Below are 24,321 nucleotides of genomic sequence, written 5' to 3'. Positions count from 1 at the left end.
ATGGCCTTGTGTCCTCAACAGTCGTGTGCCCCACATGCTGTCCCCGTGTCCCCACAGTGTCCCTGTGCCCCAAATCCTGTCCCCACAGTGTCCCGGTGCCCACATGGCCCTGTCCCCAGTGTCCCTGTCCCCACAGTGTCCCTGTGCCCCAAATCCTGTCCCCACAGTGTCCCCACAGTGTCCCGGTGCCCACATGGCCCTGTCCCCAGTGTCCCTGTCCCCACAGTGTCCCTGTGCCCCAAATCCTGTCCCCACAGTGTCCCCACAGCGTCCCTGTGTCCCACATGGCCCTGGCCCCACAGTGTCCCCACAGTGTCCCTGTGCCCCACACACTGTCCCAATGTCCCCAACCCCTGTGACATTTGGGACCCGAGGCGCAGCACCCCTCCCCCATCATCCCTCCCAGTCCGACCAGTCCAGGATGTGACAAAACCAGTTTAAATAGAAAGGGGGGAGGGGCACGGGGGGGACAGGGGGGCTCAGCCCTTCCCGGACACCGTGTCCTTGTCCTTGTCCTTGTCCCTGTCCTTCTCCTTCTCCTTGTCTGTGTCCTTCTTCTCCTTCTCCTTGTCCCTGTCCGTGTCCTTGTCCTTCTCCTTCTCCTTGTCTGTGTCCTTCTTCTCCTTCTCCTTCTCCTTGGCCTTCTCCTTCTCCTTGTCCCTGTCCCTGTCCTTGTCCCTGTCCCTGTCCCTGTCCGTGTCCTTGAAGTGGGGGTTGTCCAGGCCCAGCGCTGTCCCCTGCACGGTGTCCCCTGGCGCGTCCTCCCCCGCTGGCACCTGCGGCCTGGGCCCTGTGAGGACAGTGGGGGCGGTGTCACTGTCCCTGTCCCCGAGGTGACACTGGGATTGTCCCCCAGGCTGAGGGGACAATGGGCACGGTGTCACTGTCCCTGTCATCATCCCCAAGGTGACACTGTCCCTGTCCCAGAGGTGCCACTGTCCCTGTCCCTGTGCCGTGCCCGCGGTGCCACTGTCCCTGTCCCCGTCCCTGTGCTGCGGTGTCCCTGTCCCTGTCCCCCTGCCCCGGTGCCCCTGTCCCGGTGTCCCCGTGCCCCGTGCCCGTGGCGCGGTGCCCCTGTTCCCATGCCCGTTCCCCGGTGCCCCTGTCCCTGTCCCCATCCCTGTCCCTGTCCCCCTGCCCACAGTGCCCCTGTCCCTGCCCCCATCCCCATGCCCGTGCCTCGGTGCCCCTGTCCCTGTCCCGCTGTCCCTGTCCCTGTCCCCGTGCCCCGGTATCCCTGTCCCGGTGCCGTGGTGCCCCTGTCCCTGTCCCGGTGTCCCTGTCCCCGTGTCCCTGTCCCTGTCCCCGTGCCCCGCTGTCCCTGTCCCGGTGTCCCTGTCCCCGTCCCTGTCCCCGTGCCCCGGTGTCCCCGTCCCGGTGCCGCGGTGCCCCTGTCCCTGTCCCCATGCCCGTGCCCGGTGTCCCTGTCCCTGTCCCGGTGTCCCTGTCCCTGTCCCTGTCCCTGTCCCCGTGCCCCGCTGTCCCTGTCCCGGTGTCCCCGTCCCGGTGCCGCGGTGCCCCTGTCCCGGTGTCCCTGTCCCTGTCCCGGTGTCCCTGTCCCCGTCCTGGTGCCGCGGTGCCCCTGTCCCTGTCCCCATGCCCGTGCCCGGTGTCCCTGTCCCCGTGTCCCCGTCCCTGTCCCTGTCCCGGTGTCCCTGTCCCCGTCCCGGTGCCGCGGTGGCCCGTACCGATGTAGCTGAGCAGCACGGGCAGGAACGCCAGCCCGTGCGCCAGCCCCAGCACGGTGATGATGAGGTTGAGGCGGAAGAAGAAGATCTGCACCAGGCGCGCCTTGGCGAACGCCAGCACCGCCACGCCCGGCAGGTTGGTCATGGCCACCCCCGCCACCACCTGCGGCGACAGCGACAGCGGCCACCCCTGGTGACAGCGGCCCGCGGCGACAGCGGCCCGCGGTGCCACCCCGGCAACTGGAGGTCCCGGGGTGCCACCCCAGCAGGTCCCGGGGTGCCACCCCAGCAGGTCCCGGGGTGTCACCCCCAGCAGGTCCCGGGGTGCCACCCCAGCAACTGGAGATCCCGGGGTGCCACCCCCAGCAGGTCCCGGGGTGCCACCCCCAGCAGGTCCCGGGGTGTCATCCCCAGCCCAGGAGAGTTTGGGGTCCCATGGTGCCACCCCCACCCCAGGAGGTCCCGCAGTGCCACCCCCAGCAGGTCCCAGGGTGCCACCCCAGCAGGTCCCGCGGTGCCACCCCCAGCCCCAGGAGATTTTAGGGTCCCATAGTGCCACCCTCCAGCCCCAGCAGGTCCCGCGGTGCCACCTCCCAGCCCCAGGAGGTCCCATAGTGCCACCCCCGGCCCAGGAGGGTTTGGTGTCCCACGGTGCCACCCCCAGCAGGTCCCATGGTGCCACCCCCAGCCCAGGAGGGTTTGGTGTCCCACGGTGCCACCCCCAGCAGGTCCCACGGTGCCACCCCCAGCCCAGGAGAGTTTGGGGTCCCACGGTGCCACCCCGATCCCGGCAGGTCCCACGGTGCCACCCCCAGCCCAGGAGAGTTTAGGGTCCCACGGTGCCACCCCGATCCCGGCAGGTCCCGCGGTGCCACCCCCAGCCCAGGAGGTCCCACGGTGCCACCCCCAGCCCCAGGAGGGTTCGGGGTCCCGCAGTGCCACCCCGATCCCGGCAGGGTGTCCCGCGGTGCCCCCCGTGCCCACCTTGCTGCCCATAGTGACAGTGGCCTCGGCGGCTCGTGCCACCCGCGTGGGCTGGCGGCTGCGGGCGAAGGCGCAGGTGATGTGGGACACGAACTCCACCGAGATGCCAACGGCCTGAGGGGCACCGACTGTCACCCCGGGCACCGCCTGTGCCCCAGAGCCAACCCCGTGCCGCCAGAGCCACCCCCTGTGCCCCCAGAGCCATCCCGTGTGCCACCCGAGCCACCCCGTGCCACCAGAGCCACCCCCTGTGCCACCCGAGCCACCCCCTGTGCCACCCGAGCCACTCCCGTGCCACCAGAGACACCCCCAGTGCCAGCAGAGCCGCCCCATGTCCCACCTCACGTGCCCAGTGCCACCCAACGTGCCCCGTGTCCCCGTGCCACCCCACATCCCGGTGCCACCCAGCGTGCCCCGTGTGCCCCACGTCACCGTGACACCCAAAGTGCCCCGTGTCCCCGTGCCACCCCACGTCACCGTGCCACCCAACGTGCCCCATGTCCCCGTGCCACCCCACGTCGCTGTGTCACCCGCCGTGCCCCGTGTCCCTGTGTCCCCGTGCCACCCCACGTCACCGTGCCACCCAACGTGCCCTGTGTCCCTGTGCCACCTCACATCCCTGTGCCACCCCACATCCCTGTGCCACCCCACGTCGCCGTGCCACCCAGCGTGCCCCATGTCCCCTGTGCCACCCCACATCCCTGTGCCACCCCACATCCCTGTGCCACCCCACATCCCTGTGCCACCCGCCGTGCCCTGTGTCCCCGTGCCACCCCACATCCCTGTGCCACCCGCCGTGCCCCCGCACCGCCACGAGGTTGATGAGTGCCACGGCGTTGTAGGGCACTGCCCAGAGCGCCATGCCGCCCACGGTGCCCAGCAGCACCATGGCGATGGTGAGCAGCGTGGCCAGGCTGGAGCGGGCATCCATGCCCAGCAGCAGGAAGGACACGGCGAAGGTGGGCACCAGGCACAGTGCCAGCGTCAGCAGCCCCTCGTACACCACCGTCAAGTACTGCTCGTAGTACACGTACGTCACCCTGCGGGTGGCACCGCGCTGGCACTGGGGACCCTGAGATGGGCACTGGGCACCCCAAAACGGGCACTGGAACCCCAAAATGGGCACTGGGCACCCCAAAATGGGCACAGGATATCATGACACGGGCACTGGGCACCCCAAAATGGGCACTGGGTGTTGTGACACGGGCACTGGGCACCCCAAAATGGGCACTGGGTGTCGTGATACGGGCACTGGGCACTCTGATATGGGCCCTGGGTATCGTGATATGGGCACTGGAACCCCAAAATGAGCACTGGGCACCCCAAAATGGGCACTGGGTATCGTGACACGGGCATTGGAACCCCAAAATGGGCACTGGGTATCATGATACGGGCACTGGAACCCCAAAATTGGCACCGGGCACCCCAAAATGGGCACTGGGAACCCCAAAATGGGCACTGGGTATCATGAAACGGGCACTGGGCACCCCAAAATGGGCACTGGGCACCCCAAAATGGGCACAGGATATCGTGACACGGGCACTGGAACCCCAAAATTGGCACTGGGTGTCGTGACACGGGCACTGGGCACCCCAAAATGGGCACTGGGCACCCTGAGATGAGCACTGGGCATGCCAATATGGGCACTGGGCACCACAAAATGGGCACTGGGTATCGTGACACGGGCACTGGAACCCCAAAATTGGTTCTAGGTGTCATGGCATGGGCACTGGGCACCCCAAAATGGGCACTGGGTATCGTGACACGGGCACTGGAACCCCAAAATTGGTACTGGGTGTCGTGGCATGGGCACTGGGAACCCTGATATGGGCACTGGGCACCCGAAAATGGGCACTGGGTGTCGTGACACGGGCACTGGGGACCCCAAAATGGGCACTGGGTATCGTGATATGGGCACTGGGCACCCCAAAATTGGCACCGGACACGCCAAAATGGGCACTGGGTATTGTGATACGGGCATTGGGTATCGTGATATGGGCACTGGACATCCTGAGATGGCACCGGGACCCCTGATATGGGCACTGGGCACCCCAAAACGGGCACTGGATACAACGATATCGGCACTGGGACCTCAAAATTGGCACCAGGCACCCCAAATTGGCACTGGGCACCCTGGTGTGGACATCCCTTACCTGGGCACCCCTTACCTGGGCACCCCTGAGTTGGGACCCCCGCTAAGCCCTGACCTGGGCATCCTAGTGCCCCCCAACAGGGGCACCGGGGCACCCCCGGCACCCTGGGATGGGCACCCTGACCTGGGCACCCCCTTGTGACCCCCAAAAAGGGCACTGGGGCACCCCCGGCACCCTGGGATGGGCACCCCTAACTGGGCACCCCCTTGTGACCCCCAAAAAGGGCACTGGGGCACCCCCGGCACCCTGGGATGGGCACCCCTAACTGGGCACCCCCTTGTGACCCCCAAAAAGGGCACTGGGGCACCCCCAGCACCCCAGATCGGGCACCCTGAGCTGGGCACCGCTACCTGGCCGCCCCTCAGCGGGCACCCACAGTGACCCCGTGCCCCCGGCGGGTCCCCCCGCGTGTGGCGGTGCCCGCGGGGCGGCAGTGCCACTCACGTGTAGGGGAAGACACGGAAGGAGGGGTCGGTGCCGGGCACGGCGCGCAGGGTGCCCGTGATGCGCTCTGCCAGGGCGCGGGCAGCGCGCAGGGCACCCGTGTACTCCTGGGACGTGCGCAGCGGCCGCTGGTACGCCATGAAGCGCGTGGCTGCGGACAGGGCACCGGTCACCGCGGGGCAGCGGGCACTTCGGGGGCAGTGGGCATAATGGGGGCAGTGGACACTTCGGGGGCAGTGGGCACTCTGGAAGCAGTGGGCACTCTGGGGGCAGTGGTCACTCTGGGGGCAGTGGTCACTCTAGGGGCAGTGGTCACTCTGAGGGCAGTGGCACCACGGGGGCAGTGGTCACTCTGGGGGCAGTGGGCACTCTGGAAGCAGTGTGCACTTTGGGGGCAGCAGGCACTCTGGGGGCAGTGGGCACTCTGGGGGCAGTGGGCACTCAGGGGGCAGTGGCCACTCTGGGGGCACTAGTCACCATGGGGGCAGCGGGCACTGCGGGGGCAGCGGGCACTTTGGGGGCAGTGGTCACTCTGAGGGCAGTGGTCACTCTGGGGGCAGTGGCACCACGGAGGCAGTGGTCACTCTGGGGGCAGTGGGCATTGTGGGGGCAGTGGGCACCACGGGGGCAGTGGGCATGGGGGCAGCGTGCACACTGGGGGCAGTGGGCACCATGGGGGCAGCAGGCACTCTGGGGGCAGTGGTCACTCTGAGGGCAGTGGGCACCAGGGGGGCAGTGGTCATTCTGAGGGCAGTGGTCACTCTGGGGGCAGTGAGCACTCTGGGGGCAGTGGTCACTCTGGGGGCAGTGGTCACTCTGAGGGCAGTGGGCACTCTGGGGACAGTGGGCACCATGGGGGCAGCGGTCACTCTGGGGGCAGCGGACACTCTGTGGTCACTCAGTGGTCACTCAGCAGTCACTCAGAGGTCAGTGGTCACTCTGTGGTCACACTGTGGTCAGTGATCACTCAGCGGTCACTTGGCAGTCACTCAGTGGTCAGTGGTCCCTCAGCAGTCACTCAGTGGTCAGTGGTGGTCACTCAGTGGTCCCTCAGCAGTCACTCAGTGGTCAGTGGTCACTCAGCAGTCACTCAGCAGTCACTCAGTGATCAGTGGTCACTCAGTGGTCACTCAGCGGTCACTCATTGGTCACTCAGCGGTCACTCAGCGGTCACTCCGCACTCACCCAGGATGGTGCCGTTGCTGTCCATGCTCACGGCCGTGTCATAAGCGCCCAGGCCACTGCGGGGACACCCGGGACGGTCAGGGGACACCGGGGGACACCGGGGGACACCGGGGGACACCCGGGGACAGCCAGGCGGTGCCAGGCGGTGCCAGGCGGTGCCACTCACCCCTTGGCGCACTGCAGCGTGGGCCGGTCCTGCAGGAACCAGGGCAGGAAGCGCTGGAACTCCGCGGCCGTGGGCCGCCGCACCTCCCTCAGGCACTTGCCCAGAGTGCAGCTGGGGTCGGCTGCGGGCACACGCGGGCTCAGCGCGGCCACCGGGCACCGCTGGGCACCGTGGCCACCACGGCGGCAGCAAGCCGGCGCCCGGTGGTCATCACTGCAGGTACCCAATGGCTGCCGTGGTGGGCGACCAATGGGTGCCCGATGGATGCCCAATGGGTGATCAATGGGCGCCCAATGGACACCCAGTGGTCACTCAATGGCCGCCCAATGGTCACTCAATGGTCACTCAATGGTCACTCAATGGGTGCTCAATGGGTGCCCAATGGTCACTCAATGGACACCCGATGGCCACCCAATGGTCACTCAATGGGCGCTCAATGGGCGCCCAATGGACACTCAATGGGTGCTCAATGGACACCCAATGGTCATTCAATGGCCGCCCAATGGACACCCAATGGTCACTCAATGGTCACTCAATGGGCACTCAATGGGCGCCCAATGGGTGCTCAATGGGTGCCCAATGGTCACTCAATGGACACCCGATGGCCACCCAATGGTCACTCAATGGGCGCTCAATGGGCGCCCAATGGTCAATCAATGGGCGCTCAATGGGCGCCCAATGGACACCCAATGGACACTCAATGGGCGCTCAATGGACACCCAATGGTCATTCAATGGCCGCCCAATGGACACCCAATGGCCACCCAATGGTCACTCAACGGGCGCTCAATGGACACCCAATGGTCACTCAATGGGCTCCAAATGGACACCCAATGGACACCCAATGGTCACCCAGTGGGTGCCCAATAAACAACCAATGGTCAATCAATGGGCACTGAATGGACAACTAATGATCACTCAATTGACGCCCAGAGGGCACCCAATGACCACCATGGTGGGTGACCAATGGGCACCCAATGCATGCCCAATGGTCAATCAATGGGCACTCAATGGACGCCCAATGGTCAATCAATGGGCGCCCAATGGACACCCAATGGGCACCCAATGGACATCCAATGGTCATTCAATGGTCATTAAATGGGCACCCAATGGACAATTAGTTGGCAACCAATGGGCACCCAACTGTCATTCAATGGGCACCCAATGGACAACCAATGGACATCCATTGGTCACTATGCTGAGCACCCAGTGGCCACGGTGGTGGGCACTCAATGCACACCTAAGGACCACCACGGTGGGCACCCGGTGGCCACGGTGCTGGGCACTCAATGTACACCTAAGGACCACCACGGCGGGCACGCAGTGGCCACCACCGAGTAGCCGCCGTCCCCGCGCCCCACACTCACTGCTGGTGGAGGGGCAGAACTCGCCCTTGTGCTCCCCGCTCTGGTGGATGCGGCAGCAGCGCACCATGGGGTTCAGCCAGTCCAGGAAATCATCCACCCACGAGGTGGCCGGGATGGCCAGGTAGGACCTGGGACAGGGGGCACGGGGCTGGCACGAGCCGGGCACGGCCGGCCCGGGTGCCCGCGGGCGTCGCCGGCCACTCACACGTTGGGGAAGAGCGTGGCCAGCTGGATGGTCTGGGTCAGCGAGTCGGCGTCGCAGCCGGCGCTGGAGCAGATGGCGTTGGTGCCGTTCTCCGAGGAGAAGTTGTACCCGCCCGTGGTGACAAAGTAGGTGGGGACACCCACGGCCAGGTACTGGTTCAGTGCCGAGAAGTACGGCAGCAGGTACGAGTCCTGGGGACAGACGGGCAACAGGGGTGGCACCCGCGCGGCGGCACACGGGGGCCCAGAGGGGTCCCAGAGGGGTCCCAGAGGGGGTCCCAATGGGGTCCCAATGGGGTCCCAATGAGGTTCCAGTAGATGCCCAATGGGCACCCAATGTGCATTCAATGGGCACCCAGTGGGCATTCAATGGTCATTCAATGGAAAACCAATGGATAACCAATTGGCACCCAATGGGCATTCAATGGGTGCCCAATGGGCATTCAATGGGCATTCAATGGGCACCCAATAGTCATCCAGTGGGCATTCAATGGGCACCCAATGGATACCCAATGGGCACTCAATGTGCATTCAATGGGCGCCCAATGGACAGTCAATGGGCACCCAATGGTCATCCAGTGGGCATTCAATGGTCATTCAATGGGCACCCAATGGATATTCAATGGGCACCCAATTGGCACCCAATGGTCATCCAGTGGACATTCAGTGGTCATTCAATGGGCACCCAGTGGGCATTCAATGGTCATTCAATGGGCACCCAACGGGCATTCAATGGGCACCCAATGGGCACCCAATGGAGACTCAATGGTCACCTAAGGACCACCATGGTGGGCACCCAATGGGTCCCAAAGGGGTCCCAAAGGGGTCCCAAAGGGGTGCCAGAATCCCTGTGTGTCCCCATACAGGGCCATGTCACACCCCCATGTGTCCCTGTGTCACACCCCCATGTGTCCCCATACAGGGCCATGTCACACCCCCATGTGTCCCCGTGTCACACCCCCATGTGTCCCCATACAGGGCCATGTCACACCCCCATGTGACCCCATAAAGGGCTGTGTCACCCCTGCCATGTGTCCCCATACAGGGCCATGTCACACCCCCATGTGTCCCCGTGTCACACCCCCATGTGTCCCCATAAAGGGCCGTGTCACCCACCCAGCACCCACAGGTGGCTCACCCCCCATGTCCCCTTATGTCACCCCCACGTGTCCCCAAGCCTCCCCATGTGGGCCACCCCCCTGGATGTCCCCTGAGGGCCCTGTTGTCCCCCCATGTGTCCCCACTGTGTCCCCCTGTCCCCCCCGTCCCCCTGTCCCCCCGCTGTCCCCTGCTGTGTCCCCTGTGCCCCCCTTGCTGTCCCCCCGCTGTCCCCTGGTGTGTCCCCTGTGTCCCCCCCACTGTCCCCCCGCTGTCCCCTGCTGTGTCCCCTGTGCCCCCCCGCTGTCCCCCCGCTGTCCCCGGGCTGTGCCCGCGGTGCCCGGGTGCGGTGCCCACCTCGGGCAGTGCCAGCTCCTGGTCCAGCCCCACGGACACGTGGAAGAGCAGGAAGAGCCCGGAGCAGGCCAGGAACAGGAACAGCAGCACCTGGGCAGGGGCTCTGCTCAGGGAGCGAACCCCAAAACCCCAGGGACCCCAAACCCCAAAACCCCGAACCTCCGAACCCCAAAACCCCCGAACCCCAAAACCCCCGAACCCCAAAACCCCCGAACCCCAAAACCCCAGGGACCCCAAACCCCAAAACCCTGAACCCTCGAACCCCCGAACCCCCAAACCTCAAAACCCCGGAACCCCAAAACCCCCATGGACCCCTTGTGTCACCCCAAATGCCCACAGACCCCTCGTGCCACCCCAAAACCCCAAACCCCCCAGGGCACCCCCATATCCCCAATGCCCCCAATGCCCCCAGTGCCCCCAGTGCCCCCAGTGCCCCCAATGCCCCCAGTGCCCCCAGTGCCCCCAGTGTCCCCAATGTCCCCAATGCCCCCGATGCCCCCAGTGCCCCCTGTGCCCCCCAGTGCCCCCAATGCCCCCAATCCCCCCATGCCCCAAATGCCCCCTGTACCCCCCAGTGCCCCCAGTGCCCCAAATGCCCCCAATGCCCCCAATGCCCCCCGTGCACCCCAATGCCCCCAATCCCCCCTGCCCCCAAAGCCCCCAATGCCCCCAGTGCCCCCCAGTGCCCCCTGTGCCCCCCAGTGCCCCCAGTGCCCCCAGTGCCCCCAGTGCCCCCAATGCCCCCAATGCCCACAGTGCCCCCAATGCCCCGAGTGCCCCCAGTGCCCCCAATGCCCACAGTGCCCCCAGTGCCCCCAGTTCCCCCAATGCCCCCAATCCCCCCCTGCCCCTAATGCCCCCAGTGCCCCCGTGCCCCCAATGCCCCCAGTGCCCCCAGTGCCCCCAGTGCCCCCATGCCCACAGTGCCCCCAATGCCCCCAATGCCCCCAGTGCCCCCCAGTGCCCCCAGTGCCCCCCAGTGCCCCCCAGTGCCCCCAATGCCCCCAATGCCCCCAGTGCCCCCAGTGCCCCCAATGCCCCCAATGCCCCCAGTGCCCCCAGTGCCCCCAATGCCCACAGTGCCCCCAGTGCCCCCAATGCCCCCAATGCCCCCAGTGCCCCCAGTGCCCCCAATGCCCCCAATGCCCCCAGTGCCCCCAGTGCCCCCAATGCCCACAGTGCCCCCAGTGCCCCCAGTGCCCCCAGTGCCCCCAGTGCCCCCAGTGCCCCCAATGCCCCCAGTGCCCCCCAGTGCCCCCAGTGCCCCCCAGTGCCCTCCAGTGCCCCCAATGCCCCCCATGCCCCAAGTGCCCCCTGTGCCCCCCAGTGCCCCCAGTGCCCCCCAGTGCCCCCAATGCCCCCAATCCCCCCATGCCCCCAATGCCCCCAATGCCCACAGTGCCCCCAGTGCCCCCAGTGCCCCCAATGTCCCCAATTCCCCCCGTGCCCGCCGTGCCCCCCGTGCCCTCACCACGGCGGGCCGCACCAGGGGGTGCAGCAGCACGGGGGTGTAGTAGCGCTCGAGGAGGGGGCGCAGCAGCCCCCTGCCCACCCCGGCCGTGCCCCCCTTGCCCGTCCCGCAGCAGCAGCAGAAGTCGAAGCGCCCGGCCTGGGGGGCACGGGGGGGTTGGCACGGCTCCTCTGCGGCCCCCCCACCCCCGTGCCCCGCGGGTGTCCCCTGCCCACCCTGGGCACAGCCTGGGGGCCCTCACCCACCCTGGCGGCTCCATTGGCGCCCTGTGCCCACCCTGGGCATGCTCACGCCCACCCTGGGGATCTCTCGCCCACTCTGTGCCCACCCTGGGGTCCCCACACCCACCCTGTGCCCACCCTGTGCCCACCCTGGGGTCCCCGTACCCACCCTGGGGTCCCTGTGCCCACGCCGTGCCCACCCCGGGGACCCTCACCCCCGCCCCGTGCCCAGCCCGTGCCCCGCGGTGCCCCCGGTGCCACCTCCTGCCTGCGGCTGTCCAGTGCCACCAGTGCCACGAAGGCCGAGAGCTGCAGTGCCAGGTCCAGGGCGATGGCGAGCGCGGCCGTGAGGGCGAAGGTGCGCACGGCTGGCATGGACGAGAGGGCACCTGCGGGACCCCCGGGCACCCCCGGGTCACCGGAGACCCCCTGGCACCCCCCTGGCACCCCCTGGGTCGCTGGGACATCCCCCTGGCATCCCCCTGGCATTCCCGTGTCACTGGCACCCCCTGGCACCTCCGGGTCACCGGAGACCCCCCGGTACCCCCCGAGTCACCAAAGACCCCCTGGCACCCCCTTGGCACCCCCGGGTCACCGGAGACCCCCTGGAACGCCCCTGGCACCCCCTGGGTCACTGGGACATCCCCCTGGCATCCCCCTGGCATCCTGGCACCTCTTGGGTCGCCAGACATGCACCCCGTGCCCCCCATGTCCTTGTGACCCCTGTGCCCCCCATGTCCCTGTGCCCCCGTGCCCCCCGTGTCCCTGTGCCACCTCCATCCTCCGGTGCCCCCCATGTCCCTGTGCCCTCTGTGCCCCCCATGTCCCCCATATCCCTGTGCCCACCCTGTGCCCTCCATGCCCCCAGTGCCCACCATGTCCCCCATGTCCCTGTGCCCCCTGTGCCCCCCACGTCCCTGTGCCACCTCCATCCTTCGGTGCCCTCTGTGCCCCCGATCCCCCCCGTGCCCTTCAATCCCCCCCGATGCCCCCTGATCCCCCCCGTGCCCCCCGTGCCCCCCGGTGCCCGCGGTGCCCCCGGCGCACCGAGGAGGAAGCAGAGGGTCTCGGAGAGGCTGCAGAGCACCATGCTCGGTGCCACCTGTGCCAGCACCCGCCCCACGTGCTGCTCCCGCGTCTCGCCCGGCTCCCGCTGCGACTGCTGCTGCCAGGGCCGGGTCAGGGGCACCCAGGGGCGCCCCCGGGTCCGGGGGGCACCCAGGGCACCCCCAGATACCCCGGGGCACCCTCAGATACCCAGGGGCACCCCCAGATACCCCGGGGCACCCTCAGATACCCAGGGGCACCCCCAGATACCCCGGGGCACCCTCAGATACCCAGGGGCACCCCCAGATACCCCGGGGCACCCCCAGATACCCAGGGGTGCCCCCAGGTCCGGGGGGCACCCTGTGCCCGCCCTGTGCCCCCCATGTCCCCCCATGTCCCTGTGCCACCTCCGTCCCCCGGTGCCCCCCGTGCCCCCCGATGCCCCCCGGTGCCTCTCGGTGCCCTCGGTGCTCCCCATCCCCCAGTGCCCCCCAGTGCCCCCCCAGTCGCCCCCGGTGCCCCCAGTGCCCCCCAACCCCCGGTGCCTCGGTTGCCCCGGTGTTCCCCGGTTCCCCCCATCCCCCAGTGGCCCCCGGTGCCCCCGGTTCTCCTGGTGCCCCCGGTTCTCCTGGTGCCCCCGGTGCCCTCGGTTCCCCCAGTGCCCCCCATCCCCTGGTGCCCCGGTGTTCCCCGGTTCCTCCCATCCCCCAGTCGCCCCCGGTGCCCCCGGTGCCCGCGGTGCCCGCGGTGCCCCCCATCCCCTGGTGCCCCGGTGTCCCCCGGTTCCCCCCATTCCCCAGTGGCCCCCGATGCCCCCGGTGCCCGCGGTGCCCGCGGTGCCCCCCATCCCCTGGTGCCCCGGTGTCCCCCGGTTCTCCCCATTCCCCAGTGGCCCCCGGTGCCCCCGGTGCCCGCGGTGCCCCCAGTGCCCCCCATCCCCTGGTGCCCCGGTGTCCCCCGGTTCTCCCCATTCCCCAGTGGCCCCCGGTGCCCGCGGTGCCCGCGGTGCCCGCGGTGCCCGCACCTGCAGCTCCTGCACGAAGATGAAGATGTTGTCGGCGCCCACGGCCAGCACGAGGAAGGGCACGACCTCGATGATGATGAGGGACGAGGGCAGCCCCAGCAGCGCCAGCAGCCCCATGGCGGCCAGCACGGCCCCCAGCACCACGGCGATGCCACCCAGTGCCAGCGTCACCTTCGACTCCACCTGCGGCACCCCCGGGGTGGCACCTCTGGACTGGCACCCCCGGGTCCGCACCCCCCAACCCCCCCGGATCGGCACCCCCAGCTCAGCACCCCTGGACTGGCACCCCCGGATTGGCACCCCCGAACCGCCCAGAACCCCCCAGACCGACTCCCCCGGGCTCACCATGTCCCTGTGCCACCCCCGTGCCCCCCGTGCCCCCTGTGCCCGCCGTGCCCCCGGGCTCACCATGTCCCTGTGTCACCTCCGTGCCCCCCGTGCCCCCTGTGCCCGCCGTGCCCCCGGGCTCACCATGTCCCCGTGCCCCCCGTGCCCCCCGTGCCCCCTGTGCCCGCCGTGCCCCCGGGCTCACCATGTCCCCGTGCCCCCCGTGCCCCCGGGGTCACCATGTCCCCGTGTCACCCCCGTGCCCCCCGTGCCCCCCGTGCCCCCGGGCTCACCATGTCCCTGTGTCACCCCCGTGCCCCCCGTGCCCCCGGGCTCACCATGTCCCCCGTGCCCCCCGTGCCCCCCGTGCCCCCGGGCTCACCATGTCCCTGTGTCACCCCCGTGCCCCCCGTGCCCCCGGGCTCACCATGTCCCTGTGTCACCCCCGTGCCCCCGGGCTCACCATGTCCCTGTGTCACCCCCGTGCCCCCCGTGCCCCCGGGGTCACCATGTCCCTGTGTCACCCCCGTGCCCCCCGTGCCCCCGGGGTCACCATGTCCCTGTGTCACCCCCCGTGCCCCCCGTGCCCCCCGTGCCCCCCGTGCCCCCGGGCTCACCAGCACCCGCCGCCAGGCCGTGTACTCGCCCAGGGCCAGCGCGATGTAGGCGAAGACCAGCAGGTAACTGGTGGCGAACACCGGCAGGTCCTCCCCGCTCGTGCGGTTGATCTCGTCCTCCAGAGAGCGCTGAGGGCACAGCGACAGCGACAGCGACAGCTGAGGGGGCACCGCGGGCACCGGAGGGGGCACAGGGGACATGGGGGGCATGGGGGGCACGGGGACATGGAAGGGGCACGGGGACACAGGGACATGGGGGACACGGGGACATGGGGGACACGGGGACATGGAAGGGGCACGGGGACACGGGGGGCATGGGGACATAAAAAGAGCACAGGGACACGGGGGGCACCAGGGGCACGGGGCGCACACAGGGGACACGGAGGGGACACGGAGGGGACACAGAGGGCACAGAGGGGACACAGAGGTGACACGGAGGGGACATAGGGCTCACACAGAGACACAGAGAGAACACAGAGGTGACACGGAGGGGACAGGGAGGGGACACGGAGGTGACACAAGGGACACGGCGCCGCACCTCGGCCATGAAGGTGACGGCGAGGTGGCGGTGGCGGCGCTGGAAGTCGCGCACCACGGCCAGGAAGCGCCGCTCCCAGCTCAGCGCCCACTCGAGGCGCGGGTCCCCCGGCGGGAAGTTGTTCAGGGAGTAGGTGACGATCAGCGCCTCGGCCTCCGTGTACTCCGACCCTGCGGGGACACGCGGGGACACGCGGGGACAATGCGGGGACACCGCGGGGACACACGGGGACAATGCGGGGGACACGCGGGGACAATGCGGGGGACACGCGGGGACAATGCGGGGACAATGCGGGGACAATGCGGGGACAATGCGGGGACACACGGGGACACTGCGGGGACAATGCAGGGACACACGGGGACAATGCGGGGACACTGCGGGGACAATGCGGGGGACACGCGGGGACAATGCGGGGGACACGCGGGGACAATGCGGGGACAATGCGGGGACACCGCGGGGACAATGCGGGGACACCGCGGGGACACACGGGGACAATGCGGGGACAATGCGGGGGACACGCGGGGACAATGCGGGGACACGCGGGGACACACGGGGACACGCGGGGACACTGCGGGGACAATGCGGGGACATTGCGGGGACATCGCAGGGACACACGGGGACACGCGGGGACACACGGGGACACCGCAGGATATGGTGGGGACACTGCGGGGACATTGCGGGGACACGCGGGGACATCGCGGGGACACCGCAGGGACAATGCGGGGACACCGCGGGATATGGCGGGGTCACGCGGGGACATCGCAGGGACAATGTGGGGACACACGGGGACAGGTGGGGACATCGCGGAGACACCGTGGGATATGGTGGGGACACCGCGGGGACACCACGGTGACAATGCAGGGACACCACGGGATATGGTGGGGACACCGTGGGGACAACGTAGGGACACCGCGGGGACACCACAGGGACAACGTGGGGACACCACAGAGACACCACAGGATATGGTGGGGACACTGCGGGGACACCACGGGGACAACGTGGGGACACCACAGAGACACCGCGGGATATGGTGGGGACACTGCAGGGACAATGCGGGGACACACGGGGACACTGCGGGATATGGTGGGAACACCGCGGGGACACCACAGGGACAACGTGGGGACACCACAGGGACACCGCAGGATATGGTGGGGACACTGTAGGGACATCCCGGGGACAACGTGGGGACACCACAGAGACACCGCGGGGACAATGCGGGGACATCGCAGGGACACGTGGGGACAACGTGGGATATGGTGGGGGCACCGTGGGGACACCACGGGGACATCCCGGGGACACTGCGGGATATGGTGAGGACATCACAGGGACACCACAGAGACACCGCGGGGACAACGCGGGGACATGGCAGGGACACCACGGGGACACACGGGGACGTGGCTGGGACACTGCAGGGACATGGCAGGGACGTGGCGGGGACATCACAGGGACAGAGCGGGGACATGGTGGGGACATTGCGGTGACATCACGGGGACACCATGGGGAGCCCTTGGGGACATGGAGGGGACATGGCAGGAACACCGTGGGGACATCGGAGGGACGTGGTGGGCACATGGAGGTGACATCGCGGGGACACCGTGGGGACATGATGGGGACACTGCGGTGACACTGCGGGGACATGGTGGGGACATTGTGGTGACATGGTGGGGACACCATGGGAACATCAGGGGGACATGGCTGGGACACAGAGGTGACACTACGGGGACATCACAGGGACACCGTGGGGACACGGTGGAGACACGGCGGGGACATGGCGGGGACATGGAGGGGACATGGGGGTGACACTGTGGTGCCACGGCGGTGCCCGCACGGTGCCCGTACCGCGGGGACATGGAGGTGACACCGCGGTGACATTGGGGTGACATGGCAGGGACATGGAGGTGACATGGGGGTGACACCGCGGTGCCCAGCCCTGTACCACGGGGACATGGAGGTGACACGGGGGTGACGTGGGGGTGCCACAGCAGTGCCATGGCAGTGCCATCGCGGTGCCCACACCGCAGGGACATGGAGGTGACATGGGGGTGACACCGCAGTGACATCCGGGTGCCATCGTGGTGCTATGGCAGTGCCCACGCGGTGCCCGTACCACAGGGACATGGCAGTGCCATGGCAGTGCCACACGGTGCCCGTACTGCAGGACATGGCAGTGCCATGGCAGTGCCACAGTGGTGCCTGTACCGTGGGACACGGCAGTGCCATGGCAGTGCCCACGTGGTGCCCGTACCACAGGGACATGGCAGTGCCACGGCAGTGCCACGGCGGTGCCCATACCGCAGGACATGGCAGTGCCACGGCGGTGCCACGGTGGTGCCTGTACCGTGGGACACGGCAGTGCCATGGCAGTGCCCGTGCGGTGCCCGTACCACGGGACTTGGCAGCACCATGGCAGTGCCACGGCGGTGCCTGTACCGTGGGACATGGCAGTGCCATGGCAGTGCCCGTACCACGGGACATGGCAGTGCCACGCAGTGCCCACGCGGTGCCCGTACCGCAGGACATGGCAGTGCCACACGGTGCCCGTACCACGGGACATGGCAGTGCCACGGCAGTGCCTGTACCGCGGGCCATGGCAGTGCCCACGCGGTGCCCGCGCGGTGCCCGTACCGCGGGCCATGGCAGTGCCACGGCGGTGCCCGCGCGGTGCCCATACTGCGGGCCATGGCAGTGCCATGGCAGTGCCCGCGCGGTGCCCGTACCGCGGTAGCCGCCCAGGGCGATGTAGGGGAACACGGGCCCGCCGTACTCGGCCATGCAGCTCAGCTCCAGCGCCGTGATGTCCTTGAACGACAGCGGCGAGCTGGGGGCGACAGCGCCGCGGGCGTCAGCGGGGCCGTGCCCGCCTGTGCCCGCCGGGCGCCCCGGCTGGCCCGGGGCACACGCGGGTGGCACCCCAGAGACACGGCCTGGCACCCCCGGCTGGCCCGGGGCACACGCGGGTGGCACCCCAGAGACACGGCCTGGCACCCCCGGCTGCCGTGGGGGACGTGGGTGGCACCCCAGAGACACGGCCTGGCACCCCACAGTGATGGGGACACGCAGGTGACACCTCAGAGTGCCCAGTCGGCGTGGGGGACACGAGGGTGGCACCCCAGAGACACGGCCTGGCACCCCACAGTGATGGGGGACATGTGGGTGGCACCTGGGGGACACGCAGGTGGCACAGCAGAGACACGGCCTGGCACCCCAGAGTGATCGGGGAGACACGGGTGGCTCCACAGCTGGGCACCCCAGGGGCGCCGTGCCACGTCCAGCACCCCTTGGGCACCACCCCTGGCACCCCACGGCCACCGTGCCACGTCCAGCACCCCTTGGGCACCACCCAAACCCCACACCTGGGCACCCCCGTGCCCTGTCCAGCACCCCTTGGGCACCACCCCTGGCACCCCAGGGGCACCGTGCCACGTCCAGCACCCCTTGGGCACCACCCCTGGCACCCCACGGCCACCGTGCCACGTCCAGCACCCCTTGGGACACCCCAACCCCACACCCGGGCACCCCCGTGCCGTGTCCAGCACCCCTTGGGCACCAGCCCTGGCACCCCAGGGGCACCGTGCCACGTCCAGCACCCCTTGGGCACCACCCCTGGCACCCCAGGAGCACCGTGCCGTGTCCAGCACCCCTTGGGCACCACCCAAACCCCACACCTGGGCACCCCCGTGCCACGTCCGGCACCCCTTGGGGCACCACCCCTAGCACCCCACGGGCACCGTGCCGTGTCTAGCACCCCTTGGGCACCACCCAAACCCCACACCCTGGCACCCCGGGGGCACCGTGCCCTGTCCGGCACCCCTTGGGCACCAGCCCTGGCACCCCACGGGCACCGTGCCACACCCAGCACCCCTTGGGCACCAGCCCTGGCACCCCAGGGGCACCGTGCCACGTCCAGCACCCCTTGGGCACCACCCCTGGCACCCCAGGGGCACCGTGCCGTGTCCAGCACCCCTTGGGACACCCAAACCCCACACCTGGGCACCCCCGTGCCACGTCCAGCACTCCTTGGGGCACCACCCCTGGCACCTCACGGGCACCGTGCCGTGTCCAGCACCCCTTGGGGCACCACCCCTGGCACCCCGGGGGCACCGTGCCCTGTCCGGCACCCCTTGGGACACCCAAACCCCACACCTGGGCACCCCCGTGCCCTGTCCGGCACCCCTTGGGCACCAGCCCTGGCACGCCGCGGTCCCCCCGCGCGGCACCCACTTGACGCAGTAGATGAGGTGGTCGTGCCAGTCCACGGCGCCCTGCTGCTTGCCGTCCTGCTGCCAGGCGCGGGCCTCCAGGCGGCTGCGGTTGTTCTGGAAGTACTGCGTGACGCTGGACACGGCGCAGTCGCCCACGCGGGGCTGGCGGGGGTTCAGCGGGGCGTAGCACACGTCGCGCAGCGTCACGTTCCTGCCCGCGCCCGGCGCCCACGCCGCCGCGCCCGCCAGCTCCTCCTGCAGCTCCAGCAGCGCCCGCAGCACGTCGAGCGCCAGCACCCCGCTGAAGTTCTTGGCGCCCAGCAGCACCGAGTCGTAGGCTTCGCCGGGCCGCCCCGGCGCCGTCACGATCAGCTGGCTGGTGCGCAGGAAGGGCCCGAAGTGGCGGTCGTGGAACGCCTTCTCCTGCCTGGCGCGGCTGCCGGCCGCCGACCACAGCTCCACGGGGTCCGTGGTCAGGCGCAGCGCGGCGAGCCCGGCCGAGAGCGCGCCGGCCGCCGCCAGCGCCAGCGCCAGCACCGGCACGGGACGCGCCGCCACCGCCTCGCCCCAGCGGCGGAACGCCCGCTCCAGGGCGCGCTGCCAGCCTTCGCCCAGCCGCCTCGGGCGCCCGCGGCCGCGCGGCTCCTCCGCAGCGGCGCCCCGGCGGCGCAGCGCGGCCGCCAGGAAGGCCAGGGCGAGGCCGGCGAAGAGCAGCGCGCACAGCACCAGCGCGCCGTCGGCGCTGCCCACGCGGAACGGCGGCGGCGGGCCCGGCGGCGGCGCCACGGGCGGGCAGGCCAGGGCGCAGTCCTGGCACGAGCACGGCTCCTGGCCCTCGCCCGGCGCTTGGTCGCAGCGCCAGGCGGGCGCGTCCAGCGGCGCGATGCCCTCGCCGGGCTCGGCGCCGTCGGGCAGCAGCTGGAAGTCGATCTGCAGCGGCGCCAGCCCGTTGTTCTTGTCGCCCTGGAAGTCCAGCCAGCGCTGGGCCGTGCACAGCCGGGCGCCGTAGCGGCCGCACATGGTGGAGATGGCGTAGCCGCCCGTGGCCGGCAGCCGCACGCCCTGGCACGACGCGAAGGCGGCCTCGGCGTAGCGGCGCCGGTAGAAGAGCCGGTACTCCAGCACGGCGCGGCCGCCGCCGGGCGCGGCGCGCTCGCCCACGCGGGTGACGTTGGTGAAGAGGCTCTGGTCGGGGCTGCAGATGTTGTGGCAGTAGAGGCTGGCGAAGTTGCGGGCGCAGGCGGGGCAGCGCGCCAGCACGGCGCCCGAGAGCCCCACGCTGAGGCGCAGCGCGCTCAGCTGGCCCAGGCTGCAGCAAACGCGAGCGCTGCCGCGGGCCAGCTCCGGGCACACGGAGCGCAGCAGCGCCAGCAGCGCGCCCGATGCCACCCGCGCCGGCGTGTTGGACAGGCAGGGCACCTGCGAGGGCACCAGCGACGCGTTCACCTCCGGGTTGCGCCCGCACTCGCCGTAGAAGGCGCAGACGCCGGCCTGGCGCACGGGGGTCAGCGACGGCGACGCCTGCGGGCACACGGGTGGGCACGGCTCGCTGCGGGCACCGCCGGCGCGGGCGCCGAGGAGGCGTCGCCGCAGCGGTGCCAGCTGCGGCTCGTGCCAGCGACGCCCAGGTGGCACCACGGCGGTGTCACACATTGTGCCAGGCCCGGTCACTCCAGGTGGCACCGGGTGGGCACCATGGAGGTGTCACACACTGTGCCACCCCCGGTCACACCAAGTGGCACCGGGTGGGCACCACAGCAGTGTCACACACTGTGCCACCCCCGGTCACTCCAGGTGGCACCGGGTGGGCACCACAGCAGTGTCCCACACTGTGCCACCCCCGGTCACACCAGGTGGCACCGGGTGGGCACCATGGAGGTGTCACCACAGCTGTGCCACCCCCGGTCACTCCAGGTGGCACCGGGTGGGCACCACAGCAGTGTCACACACTGTGCCACCCCCGGTCACTCCAGGTGGCACCGGGTGGGCACCATGGAGGTGTCACACACTGTGCCAGCCCCGGTCACTCCAGGTGGCACCGGGTGGGCACCATGGAGGTGTCACCACAGCTGTGCCAGCCCCGGTCACACCAGGTGGCACCGGGTGGGCACCATGGAGGTGTCACACACTGTGCCAGGCCCGGTCACACCAGGTGGCACCGGGTGGGCACCATGGAGGTGTCACACACTGTGCCAGGCCCGGTCACACCAGGTGGCACCGGGTGGGCACCATGGAGGTGTCACACACTGTGCCAGCCCCGGTCACACCAAGTGGCACCGGGTGGGCACCACAGCAGTGTCACACACTGTGCCACCCCCGGTCACACCAGGTGGCACCGGATGGGCACAGCAGAGGTGTCTCCCCACTTTGCCACCTTTGGATCCTCCAAACGATGCCCAGGTGGCACCACGGTGGTGTCACACACTGTGCCACCCTCGGTCACACCAGGTGGCACCGGGTGGGCACCATGGAGGTGTCACACACTGTGCCAACCTCGGTCACACCAGGTGGCACCTGATGGGCACCACAGCAGTGTCACACACTGTGCCAGCCCCGGTCACACCAGGTGGCACCGGGTGGGCACCATGGAGGTGTCACACACTGTGCCAACCTCGGTCACACCAGGTGGCACCTGATGGGCACCACAGCAGTGTCACACACTGTGCCACCCCCGGCCAAACCAAGTGGCACCGGGTGGGCACCACAGCAGTGTCACACACTGTGCCACCCCCGGTCACTCCAGGTGGCACCGGGTGGGCACCATGGAGGTGTCACACACTGTGCCAGCCCCGGTCACTCCAGGTGGCACCGGGTGGGCACCACGGGGGTGTCACCACAGCTGTGCCACCTTTGGATCCTCCAAACGATGCCCAGGTGGCACCCGGCGGGCATCACGGGGGTGCCCCACACTGTGCCAGCCCCAGTCCCCCCCAGGTGGCACCTGATGGGCACCACGGGGGTGTCCCCACACTGTGCCACCTTCCTCTGAATGATGCCCAGATGGCACCCGGTGGGCACCACGGGGGTGTCCCACCCTGTGCCACCCCCAGTACCCCCCCCAAGTGGCACCTGAGGGGCACAGCGGAGGTGTCCCACCCCCCCAAATGCCAGCCAAATGCCACCCAAGTGGCACCTGATGGGCATCACGGAGGTGTCCCACTCTGTGCCACCCTCACTCCCCCCCAAATGCCACCCAAATGCCACCCAGGTGGCACCTGATGGGCACCACGGCAGCGTCCCCCTGCTCTGCCGCACAGCACCCCCCCAGTGCCACCCGGCTGGCACCCGGGTGCCACCCGAGGGCACCACAGGGAGCGGCTCTGCCACTCCCAGCTCCTCCAGATCAGCCCTGACTGGCACCCAAAGGGCACCCAGTGGGCACCTGCGCGGTGTCCCGGCCCTGCCACCTCTGAATGCCACCCAGATGCCACCCAGATGCCACCCAGTGGGCGCCCGGTGGGCACCCAAAGGGCACCCCCGGGGTGGCACCCTCAGCCCCTCCCAAATGCCACCCAGTGGGCACCACGATGGTGCCCCCCTGGCTCTGCCACCCCCACCTGGCAAATGCCACCCAAATGCCACCCGATTGGCACCACAGGGGTGTCCCCTGCTCTGCCACCCCCAAACCTTCCCAGTGCCACCCAAACGCCACCAAGTGGGCACCACTATGATGCCCCCCCGGCTCTGCCACCGTCACCTCCCAAATGCCACCCGACTGGCACCGCGCCGGTGCCCCCTGGTCCTGCCACCCCCAAATCGTCCGAGTGCCACCCAAGTGCCACCCAAACGCCACCAGGTGGGCACCACAGTGGTGCCCCCCTGGCACTGCCACCCTCAGCTCCCAATTGCCACCAAGTGCCACACGAATGCCACCCGATTGGCACCAGAATGGTGCCCCCTGCTCTGCGACCCCCAAACCTTCTGAGTGCCACCCAAATGCCACCGAAATGCCACCCGACTGGCACCACAGGGGTGCCCCAAGTGCCACCTAAATGCCACCCGATTGGCACCGTGCGGTGCCCCCAAGTGCCACCCAAATGCCACCCGCCTGGCACCAGAATGGTGCCCCCTGCTCTGCCACCCCCAAACCTTCTGAGTGCCACCCAAATGCCACCCGACTGGCATCACAAGGGTACCACCCAAATGCCACCCAAATGCCACCCGCCTGGCACCACAATCGTGTCCCCCTGGCTCTGCCACCCTCAGCTCCCCGAGTGCCACCCAAGTGCCACCCAAGTGCCACCCGCCTGGCACCGCGCCGTGCCCCCCGCCCCCCCGGTGCCACTCCCGGTGCCCCCGCGGTGCCGCCCGTCCCTCACCAGCGCCAGCAGCGCCGCCAGGAGGGCGGCGGGCAGTGCCAGGGCGGGTGCCATGCTGCCGGGGGTGCCCCCGGGTGCCGGGCGCGCCTTTAAACCCCCCCCGGGCAGCGGTGCCAGGCGGGGAGGGCACGGCTGGCACGATGGCGGCGCGGCCAATCAGCGGCGGGCGCGGATCGATCATTAACCGCAGCGATCGATCGATCGATCAGGGGGCACCGCGGCTGGCACCCAGCGGCGCGGGGCGGCAGTGCCACCTGCGGGCGGCGGCGGGCACCGGGATGGGGGAAAACGGGGAACGGGGGGCCAGGGTGGCACAGGGGGGCATCAGGGGGCACCGGGATGGGGGAAAACGGGGAACGGGGGGCCAGGGTGGCACAGGGTGGCATCAGGGGGGCACCCATGGGCACCGGAATGGGGGAAAACGGGGAACTGGGGGCCAGGGTGGCACAGGGTGGCATCAGGGGGGCACCCATGGGCACCGGAATGGGGGAAAACGTGGAATTGGGGGGTCAGGGTGGCACAGGGTGGCACAGGGGGCACCGGAATGGGGGAAAACGGGGAATTAGGGGGTCAGGGTGGCATCAGGGTGGCATCAGGGGGGCATCCATGGGCACCGGAATGGGGGGAAAACGGGGAACTGGGGGGTCAGGGTGGCATCAGGGTGGCACAGGGGGCACCCATGGGCACCGGAATGGGGGAAAACGGGGAACTGGGGGGTCAGGGTGGCACGGGATGGCATCAGGGGGCAACGAAATGGGGGAAAACGGGGAATTGGGGGTCAGGGTGGCACAGGGTGGCATCAGGGTGGCATCAGGGGGCACCGGAATGGGGGAAAACGGGGAACTGGGGGCCAGGGTGGCACAGGGTGGCATCAGGGGGCACCGGGATGGGGGAAAACGGGGAACGGGGG

General features: G+C 69.3%; 1 protein-coding gene across 1 annotated transcript; it reads right to left on the bottom strand.

Annotated features, from left to right (window-relative positions):
• Positions 1-422: 422 nt before the first annotated feature.
• Positions 423-23,884, bottom strand: NPC1L1 (NPC1 like intracellular cholesterol transporter 1). The gene is given in 20 exon segments (XM_054000489.1): positions 423-790; positions 1,689-1,851; positions 2,673-2,786; positions 3,481-3,712; positions 5,270-5,420; positions 6,455-6,510; positions 6,621-6,741; positions 7,987-8,114; positions 8,192-8,382; positions 9,646-9,735; positions 11,117-11,254; positions 11,599-11,726; positions 12,385-12,499; positions 13,409-13,591; positions 14,353-14,481; positions 14,891-15,060; positions 17,608-17,708; positions 19,112-20,613; positions 23,412-23,470; positions 23,473-23,884. Coding segments are annotated over 20 exon segments (4,494 nt in total). The 3' UTR covers positions 423-479.
• Between the last annotated feature and the right edge of the window lie 437 nt (positions 23,885-24,321).

The sequence above is a fragment of the Vidua macroura genome, chromosome 28 (genome assembly GCF_024509145.1).
Source record: "Vidua macroura isolate BioBank_ID:100142 chromosome 28, ASM2450914v1, whole genome shotgun sequence".
NCBI classification, from domain to species: Eukaryota; Metazoa; Chordata; class Aves; order Passeriformes; family Viduidae; genus Vidua; species Vidua macroura.
The sequence above is the reverse complement of the archived record's forward strand: the minus strand, read 5'-3'. Positions and strand labels throughout refer to the sequence as shown.